The sequence below is a fragment of the Hippoglossus hippoglossus genome, chromosome 13 (assembly GCF_009819705.1).
Source record: "Hippoglossus hippoglossus isolate fHipHip1 chromosome 13, fHipHip1.pri, whole genome shotgun sequence".
Lineage (NCBI taxonomy): Eukaryota > Metazoa > Chordata > Actinopteri > Pleuronectiformes > Pleuronectidae > Hippoglossus > Hippoglossus hippoglossus.
The window spans coordinates 5,455,729-5,471,464 of record NC_047163.1 but is presented as its reverse complement, the minus strand read 5'-3'; the positions used below and the strand labels follow the sequence as shown (position 1 = coordinate 5,471,464).

At 40.9% G+C, this 15,736-nt stretch overlaps 1 protein-coding gene across 3 annotated transcripts in view; it reads left to right on the top strand.

Moving 5' to 3' along the window:
* Positions 1-15,736, top strand: part of LOC117772354 (glutamate receptor ionotropic, kainate 1) — a 23,359-nt gene extending 7,623 nt beyond the window's left edge. Inside the window, exons 2-16 of one of the 3 annotated variants that reach the window (XM_034603420.1) lie at positions 1,857-2,024; positions 2,156-2,413; positions 3,638-3,819; positions 4,345-4,398; positions 4,747-4,920; positions 6,059-6,202; positions 11,160-11,267; positions 11,597-11,638; positions 11,928-12,041; positions 12,118-12,321; positions 12,414-12,637; positions 13,462-13,580; positions 13,723-13,940; positions 14,390-14,615; positions 14,739-15,736. In XM_034603420.1, the coding sequence (XP_034459311.1) occupies positions 1,857-2,024; positions 2,156-2,413; positions 3,638-3,819; positions 4,345-4,398; positions 4,747-4,920; positions 6,059-6,202; positions 11,160-11,267; positions 11,597-11,638; positions 11,928-12,041; positions 12,118-12,321; positions 12,414-12,637; positions 13,462-13,580; positions 13,723-13,940; positions 14,390-14,615; positions 14,739-15,028 (2,525 nt within the window). In that variant the 3' untranslated portion in view covers positions 15,029-15,736. Of the gene's footprint in view, positions 1-1,856; positions 2,025-2,155; positions 2,414-3,637; positions 3,820-4,344; positions 4,399-4,746; positions 4,921-6,058; positions 6,203-11,159; positions 11,268-11,596; positions 11,639-11,927; positions 12,042-12,117; positions 12,322-12,413; positions 12,638-13,461; positions 13,587-13,624; positions 13,941-14,389; positions 14,616-14,738 lie in introns of those variants that run through there. The other 2 variants (XM_034603421.1, XM_034603423.1) reach the window with 2 other exon arrangements.

Below are 15,736 nucleotides of genomic sequence, written 5' to 3'. Positions count from 1 at the left end.
TTAGTCCCGGGTCTGAATGTAAATGTGATTAAACTTTGTTTTGGTTATGAAAAGTACTTAAAATAATGACTGGACAGACATAATGTAGAAATCCCTGTTGCATGCGTGATGATTAAGTAGGTTTTAGTAAATGGAAAATGATGCTCAGTCTTTATGATACAGTTTCTACATGTCAACACTGGCTCTGTGTTAATCCACGTGACTGTAGCTTCGCTTTGCTTTGACATGAGGGCCGTGCGATACAGCCAAAGATAAAAGATAGACAAAAACAAATCAGTTGATATTGATAGTTGTCACGACAAATGTTATATCATTTGTCGTTTTATAATTTTGAATTTAATAACGGTTAATAAAGGTTGAGGTTTACACAACAAATAATTCTGCAGATCTGAGGTGGATCAATTATGTGTTATAGATCCTCCCTGTGCTTGTAGAAGGCATAAGCAATATATTGATATATATTAGACTTCTGTTATGTTGCTATTGATTCAAATTATATTGTGATAATTTTATAAGTGTTGATATTGTTTTATTGCCCTGCTTTGACCTAGAGTCAAATAAGAGTCTTTAGTCGTAACAATTAATCAATACAATCCAAATAGAAAAAAAGACTTTATAGCTAATGTTATAAGTTTGATAAGTAAAATAATCTAACTAATAAAAATGATCAATATCAATAATTATTGCATCAAAAGCAATAAAACAAAAGCAACTACAGCAAAACAGTTTAACACACAATTGATCTACTTCAGATTTACTCTAATAATTAATAAATAAGTAAATAATAAGTGCATAAGCTAAAAAGACAACAGGTATTCAGAGAGTTAAGTATTTGTGAGTGTGTGTTTTAAGTCAAGACAGTGGTTTCACTGCCAGAGAGTCCTGGCAGTCGCAGCAGAAACACTTAGTCCTTAACCTCTTTACACTAAATTACATTATGTTTTGGAGCTTGTCTTTGTGATGCTATAAATCGTGAGCTGGTAGCCGCACATTCAAGTACGATTCCATCAAAGGCGACTGTTGTCCGGAGCAGCAAATTTAAAAAGATTGCAAATATGAGGTGAATCAATGCAGAGCGGCAGTGAATTACTGTTTTGACATTAAAAGGACAGAAAAAGGATTTGAATGTCTGGGACGATGATTCATCACCGGGTACAGAAACTGCCCGGATGCATTAACTGCGGAGCTGTAATGAACTGAATGTTTTCCCAAACTAAATCGTTCCGCACTTTTATAAAAGCTGTTCTGTCAGCGAGTTGAAAATTAGGCCATGTCAATAGAGCGAAGTCCGTAAAGCTTTTCTGCGAAGGAGATTAAATCCTGTCGTCTCAGCCTCAGTCCTTTATTAGTATTATGTGATGGAAGGACACAAGACAATCGGTCCAAATTATGCAACTGGACGAATTCAGACTTCCGATGTTAACCTTCAAACTTTAAGAAAAAATGCTAATAATGGAGGTGAATGACTATAACAATAATAAATTACCTCCGCAAAGAATGTTGTGTTTTCATCTCTGTCCATTTGTTGGTTGGTTGGTTTGTTTGTTTTCTTTTTGTCAGCAAGATTAAGAAAATACAACGGAACGGATTTCCACAAAGGATCAGGGAAGAGCCCGTTAAATTCTGGTTCCTCCCAAACAGACGGCGGATCGAGGAACGTTCTTTAACTTTGAGAGATCCAACAGACTCATAGATCTTGATGAAAAGAAAACTAGGAACATTTAGGGAACTATTATCTATAAGAGTGTGAAATTTGGTGCATCTAGATTGAATTTAAGGGAACTGTCAGGCCGTGATCGCTCCACCGAGTTCACTGTCTAATCCTCTCTCCGTCCCCGTGTCTCCTCTTCCCACAGGCGGCATCTTCGAGACACTTGAAAACGAGCCCATAAGTGTTGAAGAGCTGGCCTTTAAATTTGCTGTGACCAACATAAACAGGAACCGGACCTTAATGCCAAACACCACGTTGACCTATGACATCCAGAGAATAAACCTATTCGACAGCTTCGAGGCCTCGAGGAGAGGTAAGCGTCACCTCATCTAACCTGACGTGTAGAAGAATCAATAAAAAGAAGATTGTTGCTGGCTCCAGTGTCGGTGCTGTTGTTGGTCATTTGTCATTTTCTCCCCATCTTGTCACTTTGTGTTTCTGCAGCCTGCGACCAGTTGGCGTTGGGCGTCGGGGCCGTGTTTGGCCCCTCGCACAGCTCCTCCGTCAGCGCGGTCCAGTCCATTTGCAACGCCCTGGAAGTCCCTCACATCCAGACACGATGGAAACACCCGTCGGTGGACAACCGAGACAGCTTCTACATCAACCTCTACCCGGAGTACGCGTCCATAAGCCGCTCCGTGTTGGACATAGTGCAGTACTACAAGTGGAAGACGGTCACTGTGGTGTACGAGGACGCAACTGGTGAGTGAAGATGAGAAATGGGGGTGTTGGTCCCAGAGGGAAATTTCAAATATCAGAGCAGCAGTAAAAAAAAAAAAAGCACCTCATCAGCGTTTGTGTGCTGCAGCTACAGCAAAGCAAGAAAAACAAGCACTTTAATGCTTAAACACAGACACAAGACGAAATGTTTAAAAGTGGCAACGAGCTGGCATGTATGTATACTGTACAGTCAGCAGTCAGTTTATTAGGTACCCCTAGTTTTAACTAAGGCAGCAGCTTTATAGTAAATTTCAACCTTTTGCAGGTTTAAGTCCAGTTCAAATCATCACATGTTTGACTGCATTAAAATAGATATGAATGGAATTTGTCACTTATGGTCATTAAGAGAGATTTTGTCTAACACAGTTTTTGTGTAGGAGACTTTGGTTGAATACAGTTCACAGAGAAACGGTGCTCATGTTGTTTTCCAGCTTCACTAGTGGAAGTTAAATGTGTTATACTGTCAATATAAACACTGCAGCATCAGGAGTAATTAGTTAAGTTGAATTGTGTGTTCAATGTTACCAAAGTTAGGTGATCAGGAGTCGGGGGGGGGATCAGAGAGATCAGAGCACATCATTTATAAGGACGAGTTTGCAGCCAAGAAAAACTCAACAACTGCTTCTCCCATGAGTTTTTGCCATCAGCACATGAAATGACCTCGCTGTGTGAATATACTGTTCATGTGGTTGTAGCCAACTGATGCTAGCTGCTAGTTATTTAACTGACTCGTTCTCTTTTCGTTTGTGGAAATTACTGTTGTATTTCTTAATGTGTTTGTGTTTAGTGCCCTCCAGTGGTCACTCAGAGGAACTGTTAAAATAAATTACTCAAGTTAGCATCATTACGAACAATCTTAAACATCCCGTTAGTATTTTCAAAATAAACGGACCAATCAGAATTTATTAGAAACATGTAATGAAGTGTACTCTTGAATATACATTTTTAAAAGGGTTTGTATCACTGGTTTTCAACGATAAATACACCCAAGACAAGCCTGCGCTAAATCTTGATTAACGCAATGATTTCTATTGAAGGTTTCACTGCCGCCTAGTGGTCACAATGACGAACTGCAGATCAAATTAAACTGAACTATTGACGAGATATGTGGAATATGTTACGGTTAAATACCTACAGACTGCGGGTTTGTTTTGAAATATGTGACTGTTGAGTCTCATAATGTTCTTTCTTCTATTTCAATCGAAGGACTGATTCGTTTGCAAGAGTTGATCAAAGCTCCGTCCAGATACAGCATCAAGATCAAGATCCGCCAGCTGCCAACAGGAAGTAAAGACGCCCGCCCTCTGCTCAAAGAGATGAAGAAGGGGAAGGAGTTCTACGTCATATTCGACTGCTCTTACCAAACATCAGCTGATGTTCTCAAGCAGGTAAACTGCAGATACATCAAACTGTACAGAGGTCAAAGTGTTTAGCTCATAAGTTCAAACCTAAAATCCAATATTCTGTCTGAAACACACTTTTAACTTGTAAAATCCAGTTGAATTATTGCTCCATTTGCTTTTCGCCCCATTCCTTCATTGCTTGCTGGTTTAATGTTTACCATGTGTAAGATTAGTCAAATTCCATCCCCGTCAGAAATCCTATGTTCATTTCCAAATCCAAGCCGAGCCTATTTCTGAGCCACACGTAAACATTCAGAACCAAACGCGACAGAAGATTAATTGGACGCGAAACTATCCACGAGCAAATTGTCAATGTGAAAACCATGCAAACAATACGTAATGAGCAAATTCAGAAAAACGAATGAAATCAAATTAGATGACGAGCCCCAGGGTATAAATATACATTTGGCTGAGTGGCGTGAATGGAAGAAATATTTTTCCTGGCTCGAGCGAAAATGTGTGAATCTACAAATGAAGGAAAAACTCTGTTTCCTCTTTCATCTTTTTCAGATCTTGTCCATGGGGATGATGACTGAATATTATCACTTCTTCTTCACCACACTGGTAAAGAAAATCTCCTTTCCTCTCTTTTTCACATGAAGGTTGTTTTGTTTGTCCATGTGTACAACGGGACTTTGACTTTGTTCCATTAAGTTTCCTTTCATCCTGTGAAAGTCTGTGTTCACCTAGAGATTCTGTTGCCAGATTAAACTCGTGCAGATGAATTCAAACAGTTTTATAATAAGATTGCTGGACGTCTTCAGTGTCCTTGGCATAATTCCGCGGTATTATACTGTAAATATCATTTCACCATTTTAATCAACGGTCCCTTTACCCTTGCTGAATAAGTCACATCCTCTTTAACGTCTGTTTGAAAGCGTTAACTCTGCCCTGATGTTTCTTCCTCTTCAGGACCTGTTCGCCCTCGACCTGGAGCCGTACCGCTACAGCGGCGTCAACATGACGGGGTTCAGGCTGCTCAACATCGACAGCCCCCAGGTGGCCTCAGTGGTGGAGAGGTGGGCCATGGAGCGGCTGCAGGCTCCCTCCAAAGCTGAGACTGGAATGACGGAGGGGATGATGACAGTGAGCTCACCTTACAGCTTTTGATGTTTTCACCCCTGTCCGTTTGTTTGTGAGCAAGATTATGCAATAGCTTCTGGATGGAGATGGATCATCACGAAACCTGGTGGACGGTTGCGGTATGGGTCAGAAGAAACCATTAAACATGATGCGGATCAGGGGGCAGATCCAGGAATGGGGCCTTTTTTTTAACACTTTCGCTAATTTCTCAGAGAAAAATTCATGGATCTTGGTGAAACAAATAATCAGGCATATTAATAGGGCTGATAATTAGGAATGTGTGAATTATGGTGCAGATCTTTATAAAAATCCAGATCTAGTGAATTTAAAGGCGGAGGTGTACGATCTACCAATAGGAGCAGCAATGCTAACGATAGCCTCACTGATGTTGACGTGACTGTCCTTATGTACTGCAGCCAACATCGATCCATCAAACTTAATAAAAACAGCCCCGTTCAAACAAATCAAATGCAATTCAATGTTCTTTAGGGGGGACTGACAAAAACATAGGATGTTAAAAATGAATTAAATATTAGTTGAAAACAGTCAGATTTATAGACTAATGTAGACCAAAGCAATCAATTATAGAAAAGACAACAGTAAAAGAATGTTAAAATAAAAGCTATAATAGATATAAACCTATTAAAGTAAAAGATCATTACATAAAAACTAGACCTCCATTTAAAAATATCAATATTTCCAGTGCCTCTACAGACGTTGTTCCTTTTCCCAGTCATTAAACATTCAGTTTTTAACACGTGTTTTAAAAGAGTAAAGGAATAAACATAATTTCTCTGTAAAACATCTAACAATCAGTGGGAAATTATTCAAATTGATCTCCCGTGTAATATTTTATTCACAAAAACTGAAATACTCTCTATCAGACAAAATGTATTAACATGTTGCTTATTTCAAAAAGCTTCAAATGGGATTTAATCGCACACTTGAGTATAAAAGGCAACAACCCACCATGTGTGTGTGTGTGTCTGATTGTGTCACATCAGAAAGGTACTTTGGATTAAATGGCTCTGCTCACTGTGGCTGATTGTGTGGTGGCCTGTGTGATTGCTCTCCATGCAGTTTCTACAAGTAGCACTGTACATCCACAGCCCTGATTTGACAATGGTTTGTTTCCTTGCAGACCGAAGCGGCTCTGATGTTCGATGCCGTCTACATGGTGGCCTCCGCCTCGCAGCGCGCCGCCCAGCTCACCGTCAGCTCCCTCCAGTGCCACAGACACAAGCCCTGGCGCTTTGGATCACGCTTCATGAACATGCTGAAAGACGTGAGTGGGGTTTATGAATGTGTGACACCCTCCACTCCCCCTCCAGCCACCCATCCATCCATCCATCCATCCATCCATCCACCCATCCATCCATCCATCCATCCATCCATCCATCCATCCATCCATCCATCCATCCATCCATCCATCCATCCATCCATCCATCACAGCCTGCTGCCTCTGTTTCATTTGTTTGGGTGCAAGAGCAGAAACAATGGAGTTAGATCCGATGTGTTGAGCGTGTTTGTGACATATTTAAATGTGTCGGAGGTTTCTCAGACTCGTGGGTTACTGATGACAGCTGTCCACTGAGATCTGCAGCCTTATTCATAACGTTATAGATCTGTACGAATATTTCATGCAAACAGGACAAGAATGATTTTAGACAGAATTCATTGCCCCAAACGAAGTATGTTTTGTTGAAATTTCACAGCTTCACTTTTTTAAGTATGAAATGGTGATATACTAAGTATCCTGTGTATAAATCTTAGGTTATTAAAAATGACCTAATATGAACTATTGATCTGAGAGCAGATGGAACGAGAACATAATGAAACAGAAACAGAAACAGATTTAAAAGCAAACACTGTCACTCTCTGTTCAGGGTTAATTATCCCAGTTTAATTGTAGAAGTGTTTTTTCTCAGCTCTTTATGAGATAATGTTCAGACCATAAGCATCAAGATTTTGTTCTTGACGCTTTGTGTTTCAATATATTCAGGTTAAAATAAAATAAAGTGCCATGTTTCATATTAGTGTGTTGGTTCCATATGCGTGTCGTACATGGCTCTGACCGAGAGACGAGAGCTGCCGGTTGGATTGAGGACAAGTTGTTTGCATGTTGATATAAGGAGTAAAGATAGAGAGAGTATCAGATATCAAACGTTTGGGGCTGAAATCAACAGTTTGGTCTGTACAGGAAAACTAGAAAATGGAAAATGGCCTGGGAGAAAGAGGAGCGCACATCTTGTGGATGATGCAAAAGGAGAAACTGCACAAATGACTGCACAGCAACAATGTTGTCCAGGATCAATCGAGTGTCCGTAACCTCAGAGGATTCAGCACAAGATGCAACCCCCTGGTAAACCTCAAAGACATGGCTTTAGTTAAAAAATAAAAGATTAGTTCTGGAACAAAACTATATGAGCTGATGAAATAAAAAGTGACTTCTCGGAAAAAAATTGCAACAAGCTTTTCGGGGTGAAAAGGTGAAATATTCTTGACTGGCTTTAGTCAGTTAAATTCCAAGTAACGTCAAAAGTGCAAGATGGCCGCACACATATCCAGGGTATTTTACCTTCATCACCCCTTACAGTTACTTCTATATAAACCTACTGGAACAGGGCCTTTAAATCCAATATCAAGTTATTTTAGTTCAACTTGAATGAGTCATGGAGAAACTCAAACGTCACCGTCTGGGTTAATAATAGTCTCTCTTGTTATCCTGCGCTCTCTAATTAGATGTTTCTTTGACGAATGAGCTTCTCAGTTGTGAGTGGGGACAGAATATTGAAGGACACGGGGGCGATGCCAGGCGAGAGCACCACAGAGCAGAGTGGGAGTAAATGAACTTTACAGACGCACGGCCTCAGCAGATATTTTTCTATAATTAGACTTCCGATCAGCATTTTTTTCTGTACACAAACACACCAAAGCACCAGATATGAGCTTCTTGTCCACTGGAGATTAACAGTTAGTCTGTGTTCAGTCTTTCACTCTATAAATACAACATCCTCTATCCTCTTCAAGGATGTTGCAGCTGTTTTTTTTATCAATGACCTCCACCAAGCAGTTTGCAGGTTTTCATGGCTGTTTCTCTGTTTTTGCAAAAACCACTGCACTGATTTTCTTGAAACGAGGTGGAAGGGTGAGGTTCAGGCAAAGGAAGAAACCGATAACTCATAACTCTAACCCTACATATAGGGTGTTGCTCTTGGTGGATGTATATTCCAGTTCTCCTCCATGCAAGTCGATTAAAAACAAATATTATATTCACAATATTTGACATTACCAGCTGATCTAGTTAGTTAGAGTTTGCAAACAGGCAAAACATTTAAACTGATATTGGGAACTGGTAGAAACCATGACAACAGGTTTCTATTCATTTAAATAATTTTTATTAGTATGAATAAAATAATATAGAATTTTATAACTAGGTATATCCAAAATAAGTTCTGAACATCTTATCAATCCTTAGATTTGATCAGTTATCCCTTTTAAAAATGTTTGTATTTACTTTATTCGTGGTTTACGCACATTATCCATCACCCCTGTAACACATTCTCCATGTTTCCACTGAAGACTTGAAAAATTTGTACTGAATTTCTGCACAATAATCACAGAACAGTGAACTCAGACATGGTGTTTACTGGGATGCATCACTTAAAGCAAAACAAGTATCTTCTAAATGAATTGGACACTGCACAGGAAACATGTGGCTGCCTGGATGGTAGAAAATACAAAGAGAGAGAGAAAGAGAAAAGAAAACATCCAAAACAATATGCTTCCCAGCAGTAGACTTTTGTAAAGATCTAAAGTTAAATAGGTAAAATCATGCAAAAGACCCGGTGTGGCCGTGTAAGACTTTAAACCAATATGTTATCCTAAGTGCCTCTGACATTGAGGCTCGGCCTGCAAGATAGATTCTCCTGCAGGAATCAAGTATGTGTCACACATTTACTACTAAAGGTGAGAGTTTCACAAATTTTACCTCACAGCTTAAAAAAATAAGAATCTGGTAGCTTTGTGCTCTTGACTTTTTCTCCCCTAAATTGCACAGATGCATGTGTAGTAAAAGCTTGAAGGGGGAGGTCGAAAAGGAGATTAGTTTTTCAAATTTTTCACAGTTTTCCTCTCTTATGTCAATGGACGCTCAGTTTCACTGCTGTTTCACTGCTGTTTCGCTGCTGTGTGGAAATCTCGCTCTCATCCTCCGCATCATCTGGATTCTCCGATCCCGAGCGGATCCATGTCCTCGCTACGTGTACAGTAATGAAACCAACACATGGTCGAGACAGAGACAGTTGTGATTGGTGAGGATTTAAAAAAGAGACTTAATGACAGGAATAAATCTGGATTTACGGGTCATGTAGGTCTCACAGATGTGTGCAATAAGACTGTGTGAAGCGGTCTAATCAAAGAGCAACTTCACCGAGCGATACCCGGTCACTGAAAAAACTCCAAATCCTGCTGTTGTCTGCTTCCAACTTAAATATTGTGTTTGTGCACATGACAATAAGTAAAACTACTCTCATAGTGATGTGCATTTCTCTTTGTTCCGATGCAAACCTTTAACTTGTGAATCAGCGCAGAGGCAGGGTGGGTTTAGATTAACGTCGCTCTTCAGGTCGTATTGTTTCTTGCTTGTTGCACTTATTCATGACTTGTTCGGGTTCCAGGGGACTGAACTGAATTCATTTCCCTGACGACTGATGAAAGAAAGTTTCTGATTCAGGACGCGGAGAAGAGGATGAAATACAAAAGGGGTCACATCTGCTTTTCTCACCTGAAATTGATTTCTAACAAAAATAGGTTTAAGAGAATATTGAGTTTGGAGTATTTTGCCTAATCCCGTTGAAACTAAACTTATTACTGTGATTTTTAGATTTTAATAAGATCAATTATTGCAGTTATTCACATACAATTTCCACAGAACCTTTCCCTCTCGACTCAAAATCCATTTAGTCACCCACACAGTGTGTTTCGGGCTCTTTCTCTTGGTCTGTGTGTCACGGTGCCACCGACATGTTCTGGTTCTGAGAGTGCACGTGAAGCGAGGTGCACCGGAGTGAGCTTCATCACGGACTCTTTATAAATAAACATGTCACACAGATCCTCTCCAGCACAACAACTGTTTTTGGATTTTTCTTTCAGCTGATTCTCACTAGAAAGCAGTGGTGGGATGCAACAAAATACATTTACTTTGTTACTGTAAAGTGCATTTTTCATGTATCCGTACTTTATTTGATTCGATTTATTTTCGGGTATTACTCTACTACATATAAAAGAAAATATCTGTACTTTATATTCCCCTAAATTTTGACAATGCACTTACATCACACGTGCATATTGTTTTTTTTATATTTTTACTTACTTTTACTCAAGTAGAAAGGTTATTGTGTTACTTAACTTGAGTACATTTTTGTCTTTTTACTTGTTCTAAAACATTTGAGAACTTCCCCCTACGTTTGTCACTGTTACAGCCGCTCACAGAAATCCACACGTTTCTTGTGAGAGCCGCTTTCCTCCACCAGCCGATACTCGTGTTTGTGCAGAATACATAAGCAGCTCACAACAAGTTGTATGGATCATCAAAAGTAACCCAGTTTTCCAGTGATCATATGTTAATGAGGGACCAGCAGCGAGTTTTTGTTTACAGCGCTGAAGTCTTTTCATCAGCGCGGGATTTAATCAGGGCTCCTCTGAATGTGATGTGGAGGCAGAATCGTGAAGATGTGGCTGAACTACACCTACTTCTGAGGTGCATGAAAAAACTGCAGTTTAGATGTGAAATGAGTTTTCAGGTCTTGGATCTACGTTCTGTCTTTTGTGCAAATTGGCCCCTTTGGCTTCACGCTCAGTTTCCCCACAGGCTGAACGAAGACTATTGATCCAAAGCTTCACCATCTCCCCTCTCAGCGTCCTCTGTCATGTAATACAGATCTAACCTGACTCTTATTCAGCTGCAGCTCACTTCATTATCAGCTGCGTTCAAATATCCCTGAGCGCCGCTGCCCACCCGCTGCTCTCCTCTCAGACAGAGGCCCTGCTGTTATCACAGCCACTTCCCATTTCCACCGAGGATGTCCATGAAGATGCAGTTAGCTTTTATCACCGTTAACAGAGGGCTCATCAGCTTTTATTTATTAGAATTGTTTTAATTTTACTTTCTCCAGGCGACTGTGTGACTTTGACTGTGTGGGATTCATCGGTTGTGTTATCTGCCCTCTCTCCCGCCACAGGCACAGTGGAACGGCTTGACGGGACAAATAATTATAAACAAGACGGACGGCCTGCGGAAAGAGTTCGATTTAGATGTCATCAGCCTCAAGGAGGACGGCTTGGAGAAGGTGAACTTTGTGACCCGCGTCTTTAGTGTCTGAACATTCAAGTAGCGCTGAACGGAGCACAGGAAGAAAACAGACAAGCAAGGCCACTGCTGGTGTGTTTCCAGAGTGGCAGAAAGATAATTGTCTGTAAAAAATAATACAATTCACAGAAAAATAGAGATATCTTGGAATTCTGTGTCCTTTTTTGCTTTGTATCTGTTATTATGAATGTTCCTTTAATTATCAAGATGATGCTGCTCTCGAAGCCAAAACGTTCACCATCTCTGTTGCACTTTTCAAGTTCGGGGGCTCTGTGATTAAAATGCTTTCTCTCTTATTATCTCTGCAAGACAATCGCAGGCAGCAACCGCCTGAATAAAGTGTGGAAAAAGGTCTGTACTTTGGCTGCCCCGGCAGACTAAAGGAATAACGCCACAATTTACAAATGTATTAAATTCTCTGTGACGTCGCCCCTGGTTTGAAGAAATGTTCAACATTCCTTCACTGGACATGAGAAGATATTGTGTTTTGCCTTTCCTCCCTGTTTTCTCTCCCCTGCTCTCGAGTCTACGTTTGTTCCTTCTCCTTGTTTTTGTTCCCTTCTTTGCATTATTTAACTTGATCATTTGACTGAGACTCACAGGATCATTGTGTTCATTCAGTTTTATTGTTTGTGTACAGATTGGTGTGTGGAACTCCCAAACAGGCCTTAATCTAACAGAAAGCAACAAGGACTCCTCCACAAATGTGACGGACTCCATGGCCAACAGAACCCTCATTGTCACAACTATTCTGGTCAGTAAAGTCATTATCGGACAGGATTTTAATCAGGCGTGTCTTGTTGAAATGAACGAACTTTCTCTTTTTGCAGGAAAACCCTTACGTCATGTATAAGAAGTCCGATAAGCCGCTGTATGGGAACGACCGCTTTGAGGGCTACTGCCTCGACCTGCTCAAGGAGCTCTCCAACATTCTGGGCTTCTCCTACGAGGTGAAGCTGGTGTCAGACGGCAAATACGGAGCTCAGAACGACAAGGGCGAGTGGAACGGCATGGTGCGGGAACTCATCGATCACGTGAGTAGCAACCGGTCGCTTTCACCGGGAGGGGAAAAGTAATTTCGAGCGAGTGGCGGCATCGTCTGAGTGTGAATTCTGTTCTGCGCCAGGTGGCCGACCTCGCCGTGGCCCCTCTCACCATCACATATGTGAGGGAGAAGGTGATAGATTTCTCCAAACCCTTCATGACACTGGGGATCAGCATCCTGTACCACAAACCCAACGGCACCAACCCGGGAGTGTTCTCCTTCCTCAACCCGCTCTCTCCTGATATCTGGATGTATGTGCTGCTGGCATGCCTGGGAGTCAGCTGTGTGCTGTTTGTCATTGCCAGGTAAAAGAAAAAGTTAAAATAGTGAAACAATCGGCTTTTGACTCACAAATGTTCAATGTTTTACCAAAAAACACACGAATAAGATTTACTAAATATGCCACTTAGCAGCAAATGATCATTTCCTACACTTTGAAGTTGTTCCCTGGTTCCTGAGGTGATAAACTCAGTTCCTATGTACAATAAGCTCAACACACATGCTAACAAAGAATGTGTTTAATATAGCTGGTGCCAATCAGAGAAGCATTAATTAACTATGAGCAGAATTTCACTTTGGTTAAAGATTGTATTTTCTTCAGTGCAGTTATGAATCATCAATCAGATTTGGCTGCAACAAGGATCAATAGATTCATTGCACGCTGGTTTGGGTCAGAAATGAAAAGACCCCATGGATTTTTTGAGGAAAAATGTTGATATCAATATTAGGCTGTCAAAAATTTCTGATACAGATATATTGGCCAATATATCCATTAAAAAGAATATGATTACCGGTGTCTTTATGATGATGAAATGGAATCGAAGCTTGATATTTGATCATAAACTTTATCAATGAAAACAAAACACAAATACAACCAAATATATGGAACCTGAATTTTAAATCTTCCCTTTTCCTTGAATTAAAAGTTTTCATATCTTCAAAGATTAAAGCTGATATTGAATGTCTGAGAGAGGCTCGTACCAGCCGATATTTCGCATTATATCATTAAAAAGAGTTGGAAAGAGGTTATGTGTAGGTCACAATCATAAACTGTTGCCACAGACTTAAAAATGTCTAATCATCATAGGTTATTTGTTTAATTCTATCAATTGTGATTGTTCTCCTTCAGGTTCACCCCCTACGAGTGGTACAACCCCCACCCCTGCAACCCAGACTCAGACGTGGTGGAAAACAACTTCACTCTAATAAACAGTGTCTGGTTTGGAGTTGGAGCTCTGATGCAGCAGGGTAGGCTGCACAGGACTTACTGGAATAATAACTCTATTATGTTTTTACTGTTGTTTTACCTTCCCACCTTCAACTGAGACGTTATTATCATGATTTATGTGTTTGCAGAATTCATAATGTGTCTGGTGTTGTCGTCTCACAGGATCTGAGCTGATGCCCAAGGCCCTCTCCACCAGGATAGTGGGTGGAATCTGGTGGTTCTTTACTTTGATCATAATCTCCTCCTACACCGCCAACCTGGCTGCCTTCCTCACTGTGGAGAGAATGGACTCCCCGATCGACTCCGCGGACGACTTGGCCAAGCAAACCAAAATAGAGTACGGCGCCGTGAGAGACGGCTCCACCATGACCTTCTTTAAGGTGACCTTCTCTCTGCTGTGCAGTGAGCTGGGAAAGTCCCGGTACAACAGTAAGAGGAGGAAGTCTGAGTTCAGTTAGCCTGACAAGTTTCACCCTTCAGCCACCAGTCATTACAGTAGCATATTTGCTGTATCAATAGAGTTCGAGGAAGAAAGAGGAAGGTCAAAGGTTATTTTAGAAACGTCCTCATAGATGCAGCCTATAAAAAAACAACCCGTGGGCAGTTTTCTCATAAAGATTTCAATGATTTATTGTTTTGCTTGCAGCACCAGTTTATCTGAATATGCAGTGGAATAGAATGAACTTGGCAGATTTGCACATCCCATCGCCTGCCATGCATCAAGATGATAGCTCCAGTCAGCAGATATTTCACTCTCTGAAACATTAGGAAACATCAACATCATCTGTTCTGTTCTAAACTCCCATAAATCCTGGTTCTGATTCAACAGAAATCCAAGATCTCCACCTATGAGAAGATGTGGGCGTTCATGAGCAGCAGGAAAAACACCGCCCTGGTGAAAAACAACCGGGAGGGGATTCAGAGGGTCCTCACCACGGACTACGCTCTCCTGATGGAGTCCACCAGCATCGAGTACATCAGCCAGCGCAACTGCAACCTCACACAGATCGGAGGCTTGATAGATTCAAAGGGCTACGGGGTGGGAACCCCGATTGGTAAGAGACACGAGCAGCAAATTACACACTAACTACGATAATGAATAAATGCTCCCGACAACAAAGTGCAGGTGGCTTGTAATGGCAGAAATAATGTGTTTTAATGTCGCTGGTGTGTTGCAGGCTCCCCGTACAGAGACAAGGTCACCATCGCCATCCTGCAGCTTCAGGAGGAGGGGAAGCTGCACATGATGAAGGAGAAGTGGTGGAGGGGCAACGGCTGCCCGGAGGAGGACAGCAAGGAGGCCAGTGCCCTCGGTGTGGAAAACATAGGAGGAATCTTTATCGTGCTCGCCGCCGGACTAGTCCTCTCGGTTTTTGTAGCGATCGGAGAGTTTATTTACAAATCCAGGAAAAACCTGGACATTGAGGAGGTGAGTGTGGGCCAGTGTGAATGGCACAACAAGTATTAACACACTGAGGGGATTCGGCCCGAGACTGTTATGAACCTTTCTACACGTCTGCGTTTGTCATTGTTGTCGTCAGAGGACTGCAGTAAATCACTGGGCCAGCAAAAAAAATGTGTTGAACTGCATTGTTACAATCAAAAAAAAAAAATACGGAAAAACTTTTTAACGCAGAATTTAGTATTTTTAGTAGTTTTGATGTAGAGCACATGAACATTTTGTTCCCCGATTGGAAGATTTTTCATTTGAATCCCTTTCTATGACGACGGATGGTTGTCGACTGCTGACATCATGACACTTGACCATCTTGGCCTTTCTGTTTTTCGCAAAAAAAAAAACCAACAAAAAAAACAAACTGTAACACTGTCGTTTTGTGTGGAAAAAAAATGTCCTTGTCCTGCCATGATGTTGTGGGGAAGTGGTGGTAAGTGGTATCTTTATGTTTGCAGTAGGTTTATAGCGCACAGACATAACAGCACTACTTCTTACCATGTTTGTGTGTACTCGTGTATTTCAAAGCCTCTTTTGATTTACTCGGTTGTGTCCGATTTGTTAAACGAATGAGTGCTCCCTCTGAATTTCATCGAGTTGCTTAATGTCTTATACTTTTGTTTTTTTTTTGCTTTTTATATCATGAAGTTCATGAACAAGCATGTATACGTTTTCGTCATGTTGGAATTGTTTCAGAATGATAAAAGTTGTGTGACAACATTA